The 22,462-nt window shown below is 35.1% G+C and overlaps 1 protein-coding gene across 4 annotated transcripts in view; it reads right to left on the minus strand.

Annotated features, from left to right (window-relative positions):
* The window catches only part of LOC129253556 (calcium/calmodulin-dependent protein kinase kinase 2-like), a 48,897-nt gene extending 36,439 nt beyond the window's left edge, over positions 1-12,458 (minus strand). For 2 of the 4 annotated variants that reach the window (XM_064109352.1, XM_064109345.1), the window contains exons 1-3: positions 11,851-12,458; positions 7,919-8,112; positions 1,411-1,507 (exon numbers count right to left, since the gene is read on the minus strand). In XM_064109352.1, the coding sequence (XP_063965422.1) occupies positions 1,411-1,507; positions 7,919-8,015 (194 nt within the window). In that variant the 5' untranslated portion in view covers positions 8,016-8,112; positions 11,851-12,458. Of the gene's footprint in view, positions 1-1,410; positions 1,508-3,149; positions 3,278-7,918; positions 8,113-11,850 lie in introns of those variants that run through there. The other 2 variants (XM_064109361.1, XM_054891988.2) reach the window with 1 other exon arrangement.
* Between the last annotated feature and the right edge of the window lie 10,004 nt (positions 12,459-22,462).

Here is a 22,462-nt window from a genome sequence, read left to right on the forward strand (position 1 = left end):
TTTTTCAAAGCTGTGCAACAGATGGCTTTTAACAAATAGTTCAAACAAATTCTGCATACTATATACAAACACTCTCACCCTCGAGATAACAGAGTTCATTAACCATAACACAGCTTGAGAAGTCATTCTTTGATCACTACTAGTACTTCATTGCACAAAAGAAGGTTTGGCGACTGTTTATAACCTGATTTCTGGTCAACTCAACCCTTGCAATAAATAATCTTGGCCTATCCCTTGATATGCTAATGATCTTTGTTCAAGAGAGGGAGAGTGGAAGGAACGACCTAAATGCAGCATCAATGGTTTTCTCTACAGAATTGCAAGAAGTATGCAATCTTTGGATATCAGATTCAATTCCCAGAAATTTCTAACTTTAAAACAATAGTGAATTTCATTATAGCAGTGACATTTAAAATCAAATACATTGTACAGTTTATACAGAGGCAGTAAAACATGCTAGTGGAGCTATTAAGTCTCCCAAAGGAACATCAATACCATTGGAATATGTACATGAGGTAATTTGAAATGATCAGAAGCAATGGGGAAAAGAAAATATCTATTTATTTCTTCCTTTTTTAGAAAAAAACGTATTTGAATGCCTGAGGCACAAGTATAATATCATCCTTCATGAAATTGTGAAAGTTGTGTCATCTACATGTAGTTTGCTTCATTAGTAAGATTTCTTTACCAAAATATCTGTGCAACTGCTTTAATTTTCCTTGTTTACGTCTTCTAAGTCCAAAATTATTCTGTAATGAGGTAATAAACCGCTATTACAGCTCATATGAAAAGGCCATCACACAATATTTTTAATTTCATTCAAACAGTTAATGAACGAAAAGATGTGCATTAAAAGGCTTGATAGTTCACATTGTTAAAGCTGTCATTGATGTTTTGCTTCTGCAGTAACCCAATGTCTAAAAAAGTGTCCTATTCAACAAAAAGATAGACAAATAATAATAATAATAATATGGTCCATTTATATAGCGCAGATACTATAATTGCATATACTGCGCTTGATACTTGGTATCATATTATTACCCCGGCTGTAGCTGAGCCGCCATATAGGTGCTATATTAAAAGCATTCAAGGAATAAATCCTACCAGGTACCCAGTCACCTCACCTGGGTCGAGTGCAGCACAATGTGGGTAAATTTCTTGCTGAACGAAAACATGCTATGGCTGGAATTTCAACCCACGTCCCTCTGATTGAAAGACGAGAGTCATAACCACTAGACCACGACGCCCCCAAATACAATAATATCTGATTCAAATATAAATTATGCACAATCTTATTCTTCATGTACACCTCCCAATAAACATGGAGGGTAGGATGAAAATTCTCTTTTATCATGATTTCAAAGATAGCCAGCAAAAGGTAAAAACAAAAAAGATAATGTAGAAACATACCTTTTGTGTGTGGCTGGATGTTGATCTACACTGCTTCCAGGAGAGAGATCTGAGGAACTACTGCTGCGAAACTTATCGCAGATAGTGGCACTGTTCCCTGCAAATATATAAACATATATTCAATCCTATTAACGCTGGATTTTAAAAGGCCATGTTCACTCCACTGCTTGAAAAAAATATTCATCATCATTCCACGATTGATTCCCTCTATGCCTCTCTCATTTGCTTTGGGTAAATATACATTTTTGTTGCTCTTTTTTACTTTTCCTTTTTAAATATGCCGAATAGGAAATGGCCTTCCCCGAGAAGACCAATCGAATTCAAGGTGTGCACATTTGATGAGAAACCATTCATGTGCATCTGAACAAGGCCCTTTTCACAATGGTATTGGAAACTGTTCAGGATAAGATGATAGCACTGTGTCTGTATTTAAGTCTAATACAATAATCTTATTATATAAACATGGATTCATACATCTATAAAGAATGCACAGAAATAATCTTGTTTTATCATGTATATGTCAGACTGTGGGGTGATTCATTATCAAAGATGCGAATACAGTCAGGTACATGATGACTTGATTATGAAGGAAAATATTTTAAAATGTGAAGAATAAAAAATATAATCCATATTCATGTGTACAATGTCCCAAATGATTGGATGTTATACTAGTACTGTACACTGTTTACAAGACTAATGTTCATCCTGTATACAAAGTTCATGTATAAATGGGTCAATCATTGAATGAGTCCAAGGTGCTGTCTAATAAGAAGTACTCACACCTGCCAAGTCAGAAAAGAACCTCATATTTTATAAATATGAAAAGCAAAGTAATATACCGAGACATAAATCCTTACAAAAAAGTATGTGCTTTTTTTCCCAAATTACTACAATTTTTGCACAGCTTTTTATCAAGGTTGCAGAAATAAATAGCAAATTACAAGCTTTTATACGGTGAGGCACTTATAAGTTTGCATCCTTATGTTGTTGCTCACCATTTAGTTCAGGTGGGTGAGAATGTGTAACATTTTTCTATAATCAGGCTGGTGTGAATAGAGCCACAGAAAGCACAGAGATATGGATATGAAAAAATATCAAATTAACCATCTTAATATTCATATCTTGGTCCGCTGGTGAGGATACTTTGGAGGTTTTCACTAATCTTCCTTGTGGGTCATGATGTATCCGAACACTCATGAATTTCAAAATATTTCAAGGTATTTTAAATAAGTGCAATATATATGCTAGTCAGATGTAGGTATTTGCAATGTTCAAATCTCCAATTGTCAATGAAGAATTTCTAACAAATCATCACATTAAATTCCATATTTTAGGACAGATGGTGAGAAAACACTAGCCTTGAGGCTTGCACCTTCAAATGAATAAGCTCTCATACGTATGCGATTACAGTTTGCAATGACCTAGAGTTATAAAGCTACCATCATCAACAAGTTTAATGGCAGGTTCTGACTTAAAGTTTTTGGATTATTTTTAAAGAGAAAAAGGCAACTAATGCTCTTTCAATGTTTTTTTTTTTATATTTAATAAACATATTTCAATAATGAAATACTGCGGGTCAGACCTCATAAGATTCTACTTTTTGAGTAGTTGTGTTTATCCAACAATACTGCCCTTTACCAAAACCACAGCTCCATTACATACGAAAAACACCTTAAAAAATAAAAAATGAAGTCAATTACCCTGTAGACTTATATGAACAATCGCAGATTAGGTCTTACCAGCTAAAATAATTTCTAGGTGTCCACTGAAAAAAAATCCTATCAGCACACAAGTATCAATTCCAAAAGCTGTAAAGTTGAGAGAAGTAGCAATATGGTCCAATCCTGACTATACCTCTGGAAGCACTAAATGACTTTGAAAAGGGTACATGAGCAGAGTCACATATGAGCACAATAACAGACTAAACAAGTCAATAAGACTATTGACACAAACCCTGACAAAATAAAGACTTTGAACTCCAGGTAAGGTAGACCTATTAAGCAAACTCTGGAAACCGTGCAAACTGAGAGATAGAGCTAAGTTCATATACCAGTTTATCAACTTTAAACTCATGATGTGGAATCAACAGATGATTGGAACTTTTAATCTATCTCAATTGAGACCATATTCATTGGGTACAAGAATGGGTATGAGTGGGCATGGAAATAAGAATCCATCCAGTTCCAAATCTATGGGGGCACATGGGAACATGCCATGGGAGCCCATTTCAGGGAGTGCAAAACAGTGACCATATTGTAATTTTTTGAAAAGACAACATCAGAAATAGACTTTTAAAGGACAATAAAAACCACATTTTAATCTAACAAAAAAAATATTCAATAAAAACTAGACTTGGGTTACTATTAACAGTTTCAGAATGGTAAGTAGAATATTGGGCTCTTGCCCCTGCATGCAATCAGAATGTTGGGTAAATGCAATAATATCATCTATCCCACTACTTTATTTTATACAGCACCATACTCTAAAAGTAAAAGGCTAGAAAGGGGTGAATCACCCTTTAACATATTTAAAAGGGCCTTTCCACCATTTTCCATCCGTTTTCCTTTTGTGTTTTTAGAGTGCACAAGCATTCTTTTTTTACATGGGTGGGGGTCCTTTGTAATTCATACTATTATGGGTGAACTAAAATCACATAACATTATAAACTTGATTATGCTGAACATTACTTGAAAGAAATAAACAGGATAGTGTATTACACTTGGGTACAGTGTATACAATACAAGGTCAGGGTTGAAGATAAGGACATGGAGCATGATAAGGGAATCAATTTGTTCAGAAACAAACATCCAAATACAAAAGAAAAAACATCAGAGAGACAAAGTACAAGTATGCAATGTAATTCAAATGATAAATCTTAAATTTTTTTTAATTGCTACTAGAGATATTTCATAGAAATAAATGTTATTAAAAAATACTACAGTGTATGAGAAAGAGGAGCTATAAGTTTCATTATTGCTTGTGTTTACATCCTCGAAGTAGATGTCCATTTCTTACAACAGCATTTTTCCCTCTCTTCACCTAAGTACATATTACTTGAGATTTTTTTAACGTAAAAAAGTTACATGATAAAGCTGTGATAATGAAAAATGAAGACTATGAAAACAATGCATAAGCAATGTTGTGTCTCACCCACTTGTGTAAATGACCAGAAATATCGCGATTTGCAAGGGCACGCAACAGAATTGTATCAAAAGTTCATTGTGAAATAACTGGGATAAGATTTGTTGTGAGTCTTGTATGTTAACTTTAACATTGACCTGAAAATGACCTTTGACCTTACCATGTGACCTCCGACTGCAGCATAACATGTAGGTCCCCTATGTACATCTACCATCTAAGTTTGGTTGAAAAGTGACTTACGGTTGCGGAGTTATGTGTCATAATATTCGTGACAGACGACGGACGACATTTGGATCCCTAAATTTCGCCTCCACCTCTGGGGGCGAGACAAAAATCATGGAAGAGCAGGAACTATTAACCTGTCGGTAATTTTTCTTTTTATGATGTCATTTATATACTTTTATTCCAAGAAAATGAAAAGCAATTAAAAACAAATGCATATAACAAAATGAATGCTGAATGCAGGTCAAAAAAACTTGGATATGCTCCAAGAAAACAACATGTTTTGCCAGGAATGATTATTATACCAGCATAAATTAAACAATGAATTTATACTCAGTATTGTCAGATACATACCGTAATTGATTGATTCTCTGCAGAGCATAAATGAGGTCATACAGCGAAAATATGGTGTCATTTCAAATATATTCATCACACCTACAGAGGAAATTGACTTCAGACCAATGTAACCATGGGACCTTCATTCTGTAATTAATGGTGGTGATAACTAAGGGCTTCAATGGATTATGCAATGAGCTAGGTCTGTTGCTATGTCAGTGATGTATCATATCTGCATGAATTATCCTTTGTTAGGAATACTTAAACCCCCAGTAGTAAATTATCACCAGAAACAATACCTAAACTGAATGGGTCTATACAGCTGGCAAATATTCTGTTTCTTTACAAATTTGCCAAACATCTTTTTTGCCAACAGCATCCAATAGATAAACTTTGTGCCCACTACTGCATGTATGAAACAACACCAAATTTACGATGAGAAACATATACGATAAAAAAAAAAAAACTCTACAATCTCTACCCCATGATTTATATTATTAAAGTTCAAAGAAATTCCCTGAATCATTAATTATATTTACATGTACCTGTCAATGGTGTCCAAAATGCCAAATTACATTACAAATTTACAAATTACAATTACAATTACAAATTACAATACAAGAGCCTTAATAAAGACTACAGAACTCCAATACAGATCTTGAGCAATCAAAACTTTTTTTTCACTTGTAAATCGATGATAGTATTGTAGGCCTATAGTATAGTTGTTGATTTTTTTTTGTGTTGTCATGGTTATCGCCTTGTACCAGTGTAAAGGTAAGTAATATCAAGAATATAAATGGCATTGCAAAATTTTCAGTTAAAAATCACATTTGGCTGGGTAAAAAAAAAATTACCCTAAGGGGGGAACAATAATACTTTTTTTACATTTTCACATTTTCAGGGAAAAGCTCATGGCAAAAAATACTGAAAAAAGTAGCAGCATCTCTAAAAGCACCCATCCTTCCCTAACCCCTCTCATTTCAACTACCCAATGCACCATCTAATTTTGTTGACTACATGTACATCGCCCCACCAAGAGTATAATAAAATGAATAAATAACAACTACTCGATGAATACCACAACTTTCACCTGAATCTGAACTTCTGAATAACCCAAGACAATGCATAATTGCAGACCTGCTATTTCTGTGTGGGTTGATAACCAACAGTATACGTGGGATAATTAATGCAGAGAAGAAAATCTGGTTTGAAATCTCCAATTTATCCAAGATAATGACATCACCAGGGATGATTCGCGAACTGCAGTGCCACCATAGACCTGTTTACTTAAATATACAATCCCTTTTAGAATTATGTAATATTATATTGAGAGTTGAAACTAATTTAAAACTATTTTTTTCACACAGCACTCTCAATGAATCTCTTTTTTAAATTTTATTTCTTTGAATGAGAAGAGTAAACAAAATTAACAAATTCAATTTGAATTTAATGAGAATACTTGGCATTTGCATGTTTGAAATGAATGAAAACAATCATTCTTAATTCTAAACAAGTCTGAATACTACCAAATAGGCCTACTTCTAGGTAAATGATGTGATGATCCTCCATTCAGAGACAAAATACGAATAGAACCTGAAAACCACATGGATAAATCATTTAAATAAACATTAGTCATGACGTACCATCAAGGCTATATCTGATGACTTTGAACCCTTGCCTACGTGACCATATTAGCATTCACACAAATGACATCATTTTCAAAGTCCTAAAGATTGTAACAGACACAGGGTTTGGGTAATATGAGGTCAAAACCAATGAAAATTCAAAATTATTCATTCAAATTTTAATGGAAAAGGAATTCAAATCATTCTAATATTCAGCATATTAACTGCAAATTTGCAATACCTAGTGCGTGGTCAAACAAACATGTAGGACATGTAGGTTATAACTCGTAAAACATGTACCCCCATAGACAACTGTCTATGAGTATTCCAACACACTATTGCCTCGTGATAAAATCTGAATCCTTTTCTGCGTTAGATATTACTTTTACTATTACTGCTATTTTTAAGAATCAAATACTTAGTAATTGTGTGATATCATCTATTTCTGATCAGCTGAGAGCTGAAAAATATTCGAATTCCCAAGCCAAGAGGATGAACTAGTGTCCTTCTTTAAGGAATTATCCTTGGAGTGTTTCATGATAAGCCTCATCAGGTGTTTTATCCAACAGTTACCATGGTAACAGGCAGATACATGTACCTGTGCTTCTCGACCAATGAAAGCTGAGGAAAGTAGTAAATTCTGACAACTTGTCAGATGTTTATGACATGCCTCCCTGATTACCAAGCCCCTATGAGGCCATCAATCCTATGATTTCTACAAGAATTCACATGCTTTCTTCACAGTGGAGAAAACCCTAACATCTGAAGACAAGTTTTAAAAAAAAATTCATAACTCAATAATTAAGAAATAGCAGATTTATCTCCAGGATATAAATTTAAACAAAACTTGCATGTTTTGTTCAAACTTTGGGGATACAACTATGGACAATGCGGAGCAAGAAGGGCCCATTATTTTGTTTGGTCGATTGTTGTAATTTGTAACTGAGTATAGAGCAATAAATACTTCTGTCATTACCCTGCTAACAAGATACAAGACACAGGATACAGAGAGCTTGTGACCATAAAGTGGTCTTTGTCAGCCATATTTGTTTATTACCTTGTATAGTGAAAAACACAAATTATGTTCATGAAACCTTCTCTCAAGGCTAGGTAAGACAGGGCCTTGATTCCTGTCGCCAATAATTCAATACCCCCAATAAAAGAACCCTACAAGAATGACCCACCTGCCCCCATCTTGTTGCATGATCCCTCGTCTTGCTGGTCGCTATAAGCTGGTCCTCTCTTTCTACGTTTGAGCACGGGCACCCAGGCCGGCCACATACATGCGTCTGCTGCCCTCAGCAGCAGGTTACGTCCAGTCTCCGTGGAAAAGGATGTCTGCAAGAAAGCAGCTACTCAAGGGTGAGGATGGCCAACACTGCAGAGAATGAGAGGAAGGGAGATGGAAGAAGAGTAAAAAATAAATCAAATTCAACAAAATCAGACACAATCTCAGACATGTATACCCAGTTGTTGTGTGTCCGGACAGGTTGTGTGTCCGGACGATCAATTTTAGAAAGTCATTCGGAAAAATTAACAAGCGAAGGTTCATCAATTTTTAGTACAAAATGTTAGGAAATATTATAAAGAACAAAACAGAAGATGATTACAGCTATTGAATTTATATTTCTTGTGTAATCCAAAGACAAAAAAGAAGGCTTCAAAAATATAAAGTGTCCGGATACCCGACCCCCCATCCTACAGTGTAGCTAACAATAATGCCTCTCAGTCTAAAACCAGAGGGGGGTCAAAAAGCTGATCGGAAGTTCAGAGACTATAAGAATGACTGGTCAATCTTATGCGCTAAACCATCGCCAATGAACATTTTGTTGTATACCATTTACCACAAGAAAGGATCACAAGTCGTTCTTTAAGTCGCTCTTTACTTACAAACAGCTTTATGAAAAACCCACCAGAATTTGTTTACAAACATGTTTGTGTACAAGAACACAAAAATGCAATATATATCAGGCTAACCATTCAAGAATCTCAGAAGATTGCCAATTTTTTGCCAAGTTATCTACGATATATCCTACTTGTTAAGGAATCACTTGACTCTCCTCTCTCAATTTGCAAATTCCTAGTAGCTACATCAATCTGAATGAAGGTGACTAAGCATAAAAAGCACATGATAGAAGGGCCATTGCATCATAATTATGGTTGTATTATCTACTCTCTTGATTGCATCATTTATATGTACCTTCAAGATATAAATCTATGTGGCAACAGACATCAGATATTTGCAACATTGAAATCTTCTCATTACATATTTTTTGTGTACATGTAGTAAAAGATTAATACGGAATTCCTTATTACCACACAGAAATCCCAACAGAGATACAGATCATGTATACCCAGTTGTTGTGTGTCCGGACAGGTTGTGTGTCCGGACGATCAATTTTAGAAAGTCATTTGGAAAAATTTACAAGCGAAGTTTCATCAATTTTTCGTACAAAATGTAAGGAAATATTATGGAGAACAAAATGGAAGATGATTACAACTATTGAATTCATATTTTTAGTGTAATCCAAAGACAAAAAAGAAGGCTTCAAAAATATAAAGTGTCCGGACACCCGATCCCCCATCCTACTGTAAGAGCTTTTATTTTGGTGTAGGCCTACATATATTTTCACGAATCGCAGGCCCCGGTTACCTTTATTTAATATACATGTACATGTAGCTACATGTTCTGTTAATTTTAAAATATCTTTAGGCCTAGTACTTTATATTTATTACTCATCACAGTATTTTTTTTCCCAGTAAATTAGCTTTGATAATACTTGAATAGACATCCAATCAAATCAACTAGATGACCATGTCAAGTGTGAATGACCACCAAAATTGCCCAATATCAATGCTTCTAAACTACTTGAATTATTCACACCATCATATATTTTCTTTCACATTTCTGAAATGTAATTGGAATAAAGAACACTTTGAGTTTTTAAAAATTCATCTGATCGTTGGGATAACAGGGTACTGCAGCATTGATGAATGTATAGTCAGACAACATGGGGCCTCTCTACTCCTGAACACAGAATATTGTAGCACTGGCAGTAAATATTTATAGGAGAAAAGTGTTTGTGAAAAAAAAAAGATGATAAAACAAATTATATGAACGGTGAGGGTGCCAGGATAAAAACAAGTCATGTGGAGACCGAGTAAAGTCGTTAAATTGGCACTGGAAGTAAACTTGAAAATAAATTGATTTGAAAAAACAAAAAAAACAAGTCAATTGAAACAAAATGCAAGAACTTTCTACATTCAATATCAAGGTATATATTATTTTAATATGTTGGATATCATTTTCCCACACCAAAATGTTATTACACTTTTGTTGGCAAAGTAATTTACAGAAGACGAAGTGCTACTTTGTTTGCCTTAGCACCCACCCCAAACAAAATAAATAAAAACAAATGCAAAAATAAAAACATGAATGAATAAATAGAATGAAATGAATGAATGAGTAAATAAGAATAAAATTCATGTGAATAAATAAACATTGAATAAAGAAAAAAATGATAGAAAAACAAACATTCATGTATGTACAAACCTAGATCCAGTAGTTTTTCCCACACTAGATAATTCATAGTTTTTATGAGAATTTATAAATAAAACAAAACTTTCATAAGATTATTTACATGTACATACAAGTATTAAGCAAATTTTGATATATAAACAAGCAAAGGACCTCTTATATTTCTATATCATCAAATTAAATATTTCTTTGCAGATAAATTTCTAGATAAGTAGATCAAGTTCAAATGCTTGCTGAGACACTTCTCACACCCCAAACTATGATGAATAGTTGCCCTTTTAAAAAATACAAAATTCAGTTTCCACTACATGCATAATCCATAAACAGTTCATCATCTTCAGTCTATTTTCGTATTGTCTGTTTCTGTAGCAATGGAATTAATTTCCTATAATGCTGTCGACTGAATTGTTGATGTATGGTGTAAATCAAATTCAGTTATATGTGATATTCATCTAAATAAATGGAGACCTTCTGTCTATGGCCATGTGCATAGAAGAATAGTGTACTTGGAAGAAATTTTTTGAGTATCAACTACACCCCCCACCTCCCCTTTCTGGTGGTTGACAAAATTAAACCATGACGAGTCTCGACTATTTAGACCAAGAGGATGTAAACCAATTGAGAGTGTTCGGACTATTACATGAACCTGCAGATTGACATATGTGTACATTACAACTATGATATAGAAAGGTTCTCAATGTTACATCCCGAGAGAGAGCGCTCCTCTTTGGTATGTAAGTTATTTTAATGAAGATCAACTTTGAGGCCTCTAATTAACCTAGATGGCAGACCTGTAGATCAATCCTATTTGCTTTAAAGACATAATCTAGCTTTCGTTTGTCAACTTGGAAGTTGTACATGTGGAATTACAGAAATTAGATATTGTTACTTTTTAATAGATGCTACATGTAGATTTGAGCAATGTCCTGCAAAACTTACAGAGTGAGTATTGCATGTATTCTCAAGGGTTTATAGGGTTACCGTAAAGAGAGATAGTATCAATTACATATTAGCCATTGTAAAGGTACACATAAGATGTACAAAATGGCTAAGGGTAAAGATTTTGTGGCTGGAATTGTGATGTGATTTTAATTCAAATGTATTTATTTGGGGGTTAACATTTCCAATTAAAATAAAGCTTTCATGTTTAATGTAGGAATTCCTTTTGTTTCTTGTTTGTTAATTTGTTTGGTTTTTTTTTAGGTGAACAGATTATGATGGTTTGTTTAATAGATCTGATTTCTTTCCAAGTTCAATCATGAAATTGCCAGTCAATATCAAACCTTTTGAGGTGAGGGCTGCAAATTTTGATTCATGGTTATGATTAAGAGTCAAGAGGTTAGCATCTTCGCAATTGCGTTTTTGTCATAAAAAAAAGGATTTACAGTGAGGAGTGGGGATACCAAATTGTCATGAGTCAAGAAAAAAATTATAAAATGATTCCCTCCTAAGATTACTGTTTATAGGACACCTAAAATACCAAAGAAGAGGTTCAAATGCAGGGCTTAGCTACAACTGCATTCTAGTGGGCTATAGTATAAATGATACTTTGCAACCCCAATCAAGGGGTATTCTAACCTGAGATGCAGATGTGTGATTAACTACACCTCGTCCTCAATCCGTCAGTTTGAAAAACGAACCAACTTGAGAAGACTGCCTGGGAAGGGTGATTGGAGCTGGAGCCGTGACAGACAAAAGTAGCTGTTCATTAGAGGCACGTAAATGGCTCTGACACAACGTGTGAGACAAAGTGGCATATCATTAGCACGGATGCCAGCCGACAGTGATGGTGATAGCGGGCGAGTTGTTAAGTTTATCAGCGTAAGATTTGTGTGAGATCATAACACCTTACATGTTGCTCATGGCACTTGTATTAATAGACTTGGTAACCCGATGCCTGGTGTCTCGCTTGGCTTGCCAATGCTAGCACAGCTCACATGGCAGTGGGGCGACCTGTTGCTGGGAGTTTACGCCGCTCTCTTCCTCTGTGGTAATCCCAACTTGAACTCCAATCTTGAAGATGACCCTTGACCTCTTGAGGTCAAATCCTGTCTGGATGTCCTCCCAAGAGCCTTGAGACTCCTCTTAGGTGACCCTTTTCTCCTTGACCTTAGCTTTGATGGATATCACTTGTTTACTTTTCTCTCTTTGCCCTACTTGTCCTCAGGATAAACTTGAAAACACCTGCAATATACACAAGAAGAACAAACATCTATAAGATTACACATCCAGGATGACTAGCACTGCAGATCTGGGTTTCAACACACACATGTGTACAACACAAGATATCCCAAAACAAATATCATCTATTAACTATTAAAAGATAGCACTTTGTTCAGCTGGCAGTAACCTGATGATAAAAATTGTTTTTCACCATTCAGTTTAGCTTTCAGTTCTGCAATATAATAATAAAATTTAACATGTGTATCATATCAAAGTAAAATAGAGACTGAAGCCACTTATGCCATTCAATCAATTAAGTGGAACATTGTAAAATACAAGAAAAATCATGATTCTGTTAGTAACTGCATCCTGAGTGGGGCCCTGTTGCATAAACAGTTGAAATTAAACTCAATTCCTATGTAATCAAACACAACTTTATTATCAACCTATCAAAACATGTAGTTTGGATTTGTGATACATTTTCATTTGGTTGTGAGTCTCATTTATACAGTGAATATATAGTTTAATGGAAAAGTCAGTAGACATCTAGAGGGAAATGAATAGAACTATGAAAGAAAATAAGGGAATTTACCCAAATAAATATGACTTGCTTAGCCCCCCCCCCCCTCCCTCCATTATCCTTGCTCTGTTTTAATTTCAAGTGCCTTTCTCCCACCCTCCCTCTCCCACTATTTTTCTCTCTTTTTCTCCAGCTCCCATCTCTCACCTATTTATCATATTCACACTCAGTCTCCTGCACTTTACAACATGTTAACCCCAACCTCTCGATCATTGAAAGACCAAACTTGGTACAAGGAGCCCCGTAAACAGCCATTGTACACACTTGTACATCAAACAGTTCAGAAGCAAAAACATGAAGTTTGTTTTTAAGGGGTGTATCACCCGCTTATTGATGCAACGATACCATTAAGTGATTCAACCTATTAATACCAATGCACTGGTTGCGGAACCGGGGGGGGGGGGGGTTTCCAAAACCGTGTAGAAAAACATAAAAATGACCATCTTATTGTGATTTTTGGCATGGTCAGCCCCCCCCCCCCACTTTTGGCTCAGCCCCTCCACTTTCAAAACCGTTCCACAGCCCCTGCAATGCACCAATTATTCTTAAAGTTAACATGAATCCTTAGCCATAGTAAGAAAAGCAGTTCAGACCTGTACATAATATCAATAATCATGTTATTTTATACAGCATTTATCACATCAGAGCGATGCCTTAGAAGGTTGTTTTACAGACATTTTCCAAGTGTTGAACTAACCGAAGGACCTTAGTGACTTTGGTGGGGTTCAAACACACAACCCTCAGAACTGCTCCACCACAACACTTCCAGTCCACCACTGATATTTCAAATATTCAGTGTTCAGTGTTTATCAGATGCTTGACCTCTTGACCACTCTCTTCAACCAAAGCTCCTTGCTTCAACTCGACCTATATTCTTTTCAATACTTTTTTCCCCAAAATATGTACTGCAGGTATGCAAAAACATACTAGCGTCATTGAACCAAACCAAACCAAACCAAACTAGCTCAATGAGTTAATGTACATTGTAGTCAAATTCGAACTCATCATATTAGGGCACAGTGTCCCTTTAATAAGACATCATATTGCCAGAGCCTGCAAGGTACTGTCCGATTTTGCTCAGCCCAGAAGGATTCATGATTGATGAGTAGCAATGAACTTCTGATGGTCTCTACGTGATGTCCATGATCAGTAGACCCCCTTCCCCTCTTCTCTCTGCTCTCTCTCTCTCTCCCTTTCTACCTCTTTCTCTCCCTCTGTCCGACTTTTTTCCTCGCCTCATACATGTACAACAAGCTGACCAGAGCTAGCTATCCAAGGTGAAAAATACAGAGGCCTTGATTTCAGGGTTGATTATACATTCTACCACATAACGCAAATTTATGAGATTCTCTTTTTCTTCCATGCAGAGACAAATTTGACTTGGAAAGGCATCAGCCAAAAGTCATCTCTATTCCAAGTCCAACCAAGTTTAACCTGTTAACGATTGGAAATACTGTAGGTGCTCAGTGAACATACAGTATACTTATACAAATCAAATGGGTAAAACAAAGGGTTAAAAATAAAATGACTCGGATTCCAATCCTTTGTGGACTTTTGTTATATGTTCTGTATATAGATGAGGATTGACCTATGTAATTTCCGGGTGGAGAAATAATTAGTGAATATTTTTCCTGGTATCGCATCATAAATAGTACTACATGTACACAAACAACAAGGGAGAAGGGGGGAAAGTGGCTTCATACACTATGCCTACATGTACATCCAATCTCAATCATTCAGTTTTGAAAATGAACCAAAACAGAAAATGGTAATCATGAATCATGGACAAGTTTCCTTTTACAAAGGCTATAATGAAGAGCATTTAATGAGAAACAAACAGTCCTTCACGTTTATAATTTCGTGGAGCTCAATAAATCGCTCTCCTTATTTTTTCGAGGAGCTCAATTGAGCTACTCAGAATCGCTCTCCTTGAGGAGCTTAAATCAATTCAATACAATACATGTATGATAAATTGTATATTTTCCTTAAAATTGTAAATGCAATAGTTGTGTAGCTATTAATTAATCTGTGGTGAAACTAGGCCTGGGTCAATACGTTAACATCAAATCAGAGTCATGAAAGAGGTGAATATTCTTCATTTTTTTGGTAACTTCCAACTATATCAAAATGATTTCAAGGAATTATGGAAAATAGATGCCTATTTCATGAATATAAAGATGTAAAATGTGAAATTTCAGCAACTTTTTGTGAAGGTTTTTTTTTTTTTTTTTTGGAGCGCGATATTTTGTTCTCCTTATTCTTTTTAGGAGCGCGGTTGGAGTGCCGACGCGATTGCGCTCCTAAAAAATGAAGGTCTGAAACAAGGTAGCATCATTACTAACAAGTGATCCTTGTGTCTGCAGTAAATGGAAATAAAGGAGAAGACTCAGCTATGTTGACTTTCTAAGTCAAGGCATTTTTTCAGAACAGAAAATGCAATATATGTTTAATCTAAATTTTAAGTCAAATATTGCATTATAAGTCAAACAGATTTCTGCAGTACCAAAAGATTTGCCTTATGCAGATTCACCTGTAAAGGCCGTAAATTCAGCAGCCATTTGAATTTACAGATCTTTGGTCTGTTTCGGTATTAAATCAGAAATCAAATGAAACTTTATACAATTCCCTGAAAATGGCTATCAGGTCCTGTTCACATTTAAAGAACCATGCAAAGTTTTTTCCTCAACTTTTCCTGTACACTTGATCAACAAACTTATATTTGTTTTTAAAGACCGTTCAATCACAATGCAATATAAGCCTACTACATGTATTACATGTGGAACACAATACAGCATAGCCATCATACAAAGTGAATGATTCTCCTTTAATGATTTCAAGAGTCAATATTATCTCATTCTAATACAACCACAATATGATAATCCAATATTTACATGCACATGGACATTGTAGATTAGAATGATTTGCTTTTTCCTTTGAGGAAAATTCCCTCATTTGATGGTTTCAAATGCAAAACAAAACCAAGGTTCATTAAAAGAGCAAACATCATGTAGACGTATCAAACAACTAAATTGTTTACGAAACATACAATACATAATGTATATCATCACACATGTATATATTTTTATCATAACAATATCATCCTGAAAGCATCTCTTGATTGCAAACTCAATTATTGAGATTTATTTCCACTATTTGATTCACTACATTATTCATCTCCATTACTAGGCAACAATCGATGTTAATTACACAGTCTAATGAATAGTAGTCTACATGCTCAGACTCTTTCCCAACATGTACATGTACATGTAAGATTAGAAATATAATTGTGATCACTTTATCTATAAAAGCAAATAGGCCTACTGCAACTTTTTATGACAAATCAATTATACTTGCTCCTTTAATAATTTACTAGAAAATAATCACTTAGACTTCCTCAGACATGAGATAAATTAGCAATGCCAAAAAATGCATTATGAAACATACTGTGAATGAAGGTATTCCACTGACAAGCAAGCTACATGTACATACTGTAGCAACAGTTTCAGTATTACATTACATCATGGAGGTATATGTACGTGCAGGTCTCTTCCCTGTTGCATGTCAAATACAATGGACTATCATCAACCACATCTGATAAACATGTTCATGCAACCAATTATTTGTTAAAAAGATATTCATTTTTTGGTTAAGAATATCAATCCTGTGAATTAAGGGGTACAGGTATCATTTTATTAGATAGATAAATTTTTCAAAAATGGCTATTTTATACACATGTACAAAGGCTATCATTCAAGACTAATGAAACATTTTCCATGAACTAGAGGTTGCAGAAAAATTGCTGGAAATCTGGAACAATACGCTGCCATACATGTACAGTGCCTATGTACAACAAATGAATAGTATGTATTTATAGGTCTGAATAAGAAGATAATGTCCATTATTGATTTCAGATGAGGAAAGGAAGAGAGAGAGAGAAAGAAATATAGGTATGAATATTAAGATCTTCATCATACATTGAGGCCCATTGTACTACATCAACAAAATATACTTGTAGCTTTTTCAGTTATTCTAGATTTTTAATAAATCGCAAGCATATACAGTACATGTGTGTAGAGTCTACTTTCATCATCGTCCCCCCCCCCCCCAAAAAAAAAGGTAGATCTTTCTCTCTTTCTCTGTCTCCCTCCCCATCCTGCCTCCATCTCGCTCTGTCATTTTATTTTCTAACTTTCCCTATATGTCAGTCTGTTTCTCTCTCTCCCTCACTTTTCACCTCTCTTGCACACCCTAAAGCACCAGTTTTCACTGGGTTTACAAACATTTTACAAAGGGTTTGCAAGGACAAGAATGTCAAAAAAGTGTAAAAGTCCAACATTTGTATTTTATGGGACAAAAGTGCGGAAAATGTGCACCAAAATATTTGGAAGCTTCGCCAATTGTTGCAGGGGTTGCATTCCATTCATGAGTAATTTTAAAATCTTTAAATCTTTTGTCCAAACGAAAGGTGACTCAAAGCAACCCCCACAAACAAATGTCGAAGCTTCCAAACATTTAAGTGCACGATATTCTCACTTTTGTCGCAGAAAATACAAATGTTGGACTCCAACATTTTTTTACATTTGTGTCCTTGCAAAACCATCGCAAAACGTTAGCAAGCCCTGTAAAAAAGGTACCTTAGTATGGATCTCAAGACTCAAGTACATTCATATTATTGCTTCCAAGTCAGCAGTAGTTGCTAGGTCACACCATTTGGTATTCACTCACCATCAGATCTGTGAACACAAAACAGGTAATTAACCACACGACACACACTTCATATCTGCACACACATCATTCTCCAATAATGAATTTAGCCAGATTTCTTCCACATCTCTTACTGCAGGCCTAGTATATCAAATGTACAGTAATGGTATGTCTTCTGTGGATAACCATCAACAATTTCATATTGGTGGTATCTCATTCAAAACAAAATACTGGCATAGACATGTACATGTAATAATTCTTGAAGAAATTGCTTGGGGAAGGGGGCAGAGGTATTTTACTTAATTCAAATTCAATAAATATATGTTCATAAGGCGGTGCTGCACCATCCCGAGTTTGCTCAATCTCGAGATTTTAGCCTGATCGGCCCTCTTCGCGATTAATCTCGAGATTCAAGAAACCCCGTCTCCACCATCGCAAGAAGAGAAATTCCTGCTCGAGCAAGGCATCGATGCATTATGGTCTGACGCCGTGAATAAATAATCCCGAGTGCGTTTGCACCTACAAATTAGTGACAAATTAATGGAGCGGTGTCTGTTGCTGGTAATAGAATAGTAAAATGATTGGTGAATTCCAAGAAATCATCCTAGTCTCAATGCCAATCTGACTGTTATTGCTAAATGACAGTTCAAGGTCAATCAAAATAAAACTTTGCTACTTTGCCAGCAATTAGAGATTTCCAAGAAAATATTCTCATTGGCCGACATTGGACATATCATTAAGTGATTGATTTCAATTTCTTGTATTACATGGTCTGCTTGAATATTATTATGGCCAATTGGCCATGCACGTAGGCCCATGTTGAGGATATGACCTGGCATCGTTTTTTGATCAACGACGCTGAAATTGCATTGTTTACTGAATTTGTTTACTGAATTTACTGAATGGAGTGGGTATTTTAACCTGTAGGCTGTATGATAGTGGTATGGGGCTGTATGATAGTGGTATGGGGCTGTATGATAGTGGTATGGAGCTGTATATAATTTTCACAGAAATTACCAATATGTACATTATACATGTAGTTAGAGGGAAAGAGGTGATAAATTATATAAATGTTAGCCTTTACTTCATACATGTATGCATATGTAGCAGGCCTAAATGTATTTTTTTAATACAACTACACTCAGAATTACACAGTTCACTGTGGTCACAGACCACTTGAAGTCTGTATTTCATTTGAATTTTTAAGTGTAGAATACAGACATTTCTCTATTCTTTTGTTATGTTCACAACTTTACCACAAAAAAATAAAATCTTCTTCCGACCCATTTTTAATTCCCTTCTTGTATTGAGGCAATAATTAATGCAAATTGCTCATTTGACCTCGAATACACATAAAGAAATATCATGCAAAACATGTTGAAGAGATCATTATATGCACAATAAGTAGAGAAATACACATAGGAGTGATATGATGAAGTCTGAAGCCAGAAGGGAAAACACCCAAGAGAATGAGGTGAACTAAAAGCGGAAAATAAAAAACCACCAAAAAAAACTTATTCACACCTCCCATTTCCAGGAAAAGTATAAAGTAGGCCTACTTGTTGTACAAGAACTTAACGGTAATCAGGTCTAATATACTTGATGATTATTTTGTACATTCAAACCTGTCTGAAGCATGAAAGTTCCTGGAGAATATGAGCCTGGACGAGACTCCTACATTCCTACACAGTAGCAAGGGATGAACATTCTTTGTGGTAATTTGTTTTTACTCTTACCCTTTTTACACAGGATTTTCTTAACCCCGGACTATCGCTAACCCCGTACTATCCTTAACCCCGTACTATTTTTTTTCCTTTTCACACATGCCAAATTGTAATCGCTAACCCCGGATAAGAAATGCTTGCTTTTTACACACGAAACTCGCTAACCCCGGACTAGTGGTTTTTGTCGATCATTCGTAGTACAAGTACTTCACTCGTACCTTTTTACACACGCTAAAATGTCCTTAACCCCGTACTATAGGTGGGGCTAAATTGCCATTTAGCCCCACCTATAGTACGGGGTTAAGCTTAGCCCACTTTCGTTTTACACTAGCGATCTTAACCCCGTACTATCGCTCTTAGCACCGCAATTGCTGGGATAACCCTGCTTTTTTGCAGGGCCAAATAATCCCGTACTAAAGGTGGGGTTAGCCCACTTTGCAAAAATGCTGTGTAAAAAGAAAGTGGGCTAAGCTTAACCCCGTACTATAGGTGGGGCTAAATGGCAATTTAGCCCCACCTATAGTACGGGGTTAAGGAAATTTTAGCGTGTGTAAAAAGGGTATCTGATATCTCTGTGACTTATAAACAAATTCCTGCAAACTTTGTCAGGATTCTATTAGTTCAACGAATTTGCAGGAACATTTATCTAATTCCATGGCAAAATACCTGTTATTTTACTGATCAGGATAGTGTTTCCAATTCAACGACTGCAGATATTTTTTCCTTCTACACCAGCAGATCAGGGCTGCACCTTACAAAGAGTTACAAATGATCTGGAAATCCATTACAAGCACACACATTCATATGAACTAATATTAGATATTGCTGAGAAATTAAATAAAAATCTAGTGAAAATTAATAGAACTTTAAAACTCAAATGACTCGAACTTATCAAAAATTGCATAGACACCTAGTAAAGCCCACTGTTGATTTGACTACTACTGTAGTTTGTTTTCATACTGATCAATACCCTCTGTAATTGTCTTCCTCTGTTTATCCCAATATAATATTGGGGTGGTTAATTTATGCAAAACTTTAAAAATTAGCTTGGTCAGCCCTTTCCTTATTTTTCATATTCTTCCTCTATATTTTGCTCTTTTTTTTATGAAGTTGATAATTTGTTTAGTCAGCCCTTTCCTCTTATATGGTACTTCATTTATTCTTTCTTTATTTTATTTATTTTTTTCCATTACTCTAACTCTGAGTCTGGTTTTGTTTCCTACATACATCCATTCCTGAGTTTGTATTTTTTCTGGAACATCCTTCTAATATGAACAATAAATATCCAACATAAAACCACTCTATCAAATACCACCTACCTCTATCATCCACTATGTCAGGAATGTTTTCAATGGTAAACACAATAGCAATACTTTATTCATATCAGCAGCATACAAGGAAAATAACCTACGTGTAACCTACATGTACCTCACCAAACATTATCATCTTATGAAAAAAATAATGATAAATCTGCATTGGGCCTGTATGCCTACGTGCAAATACTGCAACTGCCTGAACACAGCTTTAATATTACAGAGGAAAACCTAATAATAGGAACATGACCCTTGGGGTCATGCGTAAATTATTTTCCAGTGCAACAACCTCTAATCTAACAATACAAGTAGAAATCAATTGTCAGCTCCACTTGCTCTCGTTTCTACTCCTAATGCATAAAAGAATGAAGACCTACATAAATCATATGCACAAAAATATGCTGTACATACATGTAAATCATAGAATTAGACACTGTTGAAAATGTAGAAAATATGTGAACTTATCAGCCACAGTCCAGAGTATTAAAAGTAAAAGGCAAATGACTTAAAGATAAATTCCAGTTTTGGTAACGATCTCAAAATGACTTTTTACAGAATCTAATATAATGACCACCCAAGTGTCTGTTTGTATGAATAAAAAATATGTGCCAAAGGATTCTGGAAGAAATTGTGTAATTGCTGAGAAATAAGCAAAATAAGCGCGGATTCGGTCACTTCCGTCGGGTCTTTATTCCAGCAATAATAATACACTGTCCCACGTGTGCCTATCTGTGTTTGTGATCTTCAGTGTGAACATTTTTCAGCGTTAAGCACAGTAAAATAGTCATAGCAACAGAATGTAGAGAATTGAGAAGATGAGTGAATAAAACAGAAGAGGCATACAACAGAAAATTATAAACAAACAATGAGTAAAAAGTGAGAGAAAGTAAAAGATGGGTAACAGAAAAAGAAGGGGAGAGTGCATGTGTCCACTATTTTGGCCTGCAACATTATTTAAAGCATTTCTTTAGCTTTGGTAAATTCCCCAAAATGCATATAAAATTTACCAATATTTCACTTCTTTAATACATAAATATGTGTATGAATATGGATAACAATACGGTGTGAAAAGACATAAAGTGAAAATGTGAGTTAAAGGATAAATTTTGCAAATTTACATGAAAATTTTACTTTGATAGGTTCCCAATCAAAATCTGCATTTATTTTTCATAAATCATATTCCAAGATATGGAATGGGATGATGATTTCAGGATATAATAATTGTCTATACTCTGCAGCTCTCTGATATCCAATTACTAAATGTTTCAGATATGTGTAAATGCTCAAAGGACCATTTTAAAAGAAAAAAAAATAAAAAAATCACCAATTGAGGGCACAATTTTAAATTTGAAAATTTTCAGAGAATACAAAATAAAATGGCATGTTAAATGAGAGTAGTTTATAATTCATATCATTGATAGTTTATAATGTTAATACTGCTTTAGCTGGGCTTTGAAAATTTCACCATTTAGTGTATACCATGGTTCTATTTTATAAACAATTATTGTTAACATAATAAACAAAATAAAAAATATATAAAACAGCTTACTATCAGGTGTATCAGCCAATCAAGTTGAATGATTTACGTACATGTAGCTTCCAATGTTCCTGTTTTGTTTATGAAATGGGCCCCTGGGCCAACTTGTAAGCAATTTTCTGAAAGGGGGGACAATACCCTGAGAGTGCATACAAAGGTAAATTGCCAA

This window comes from Lytechinus pictus, chromosome 2, assembly GCF_037042905.1.
Source record: "Lytechinus pictus isolate F3 Inbred chromosome 2, Lp3.0, whole genome shotgun sequence".
Lineage (NCBI taxonomy): Eukaryota > Metazoa > Echinodermata > Echinoidea > Temnopleuroida > Toxopneustidae > Lytechinus > Lytechinus pictus.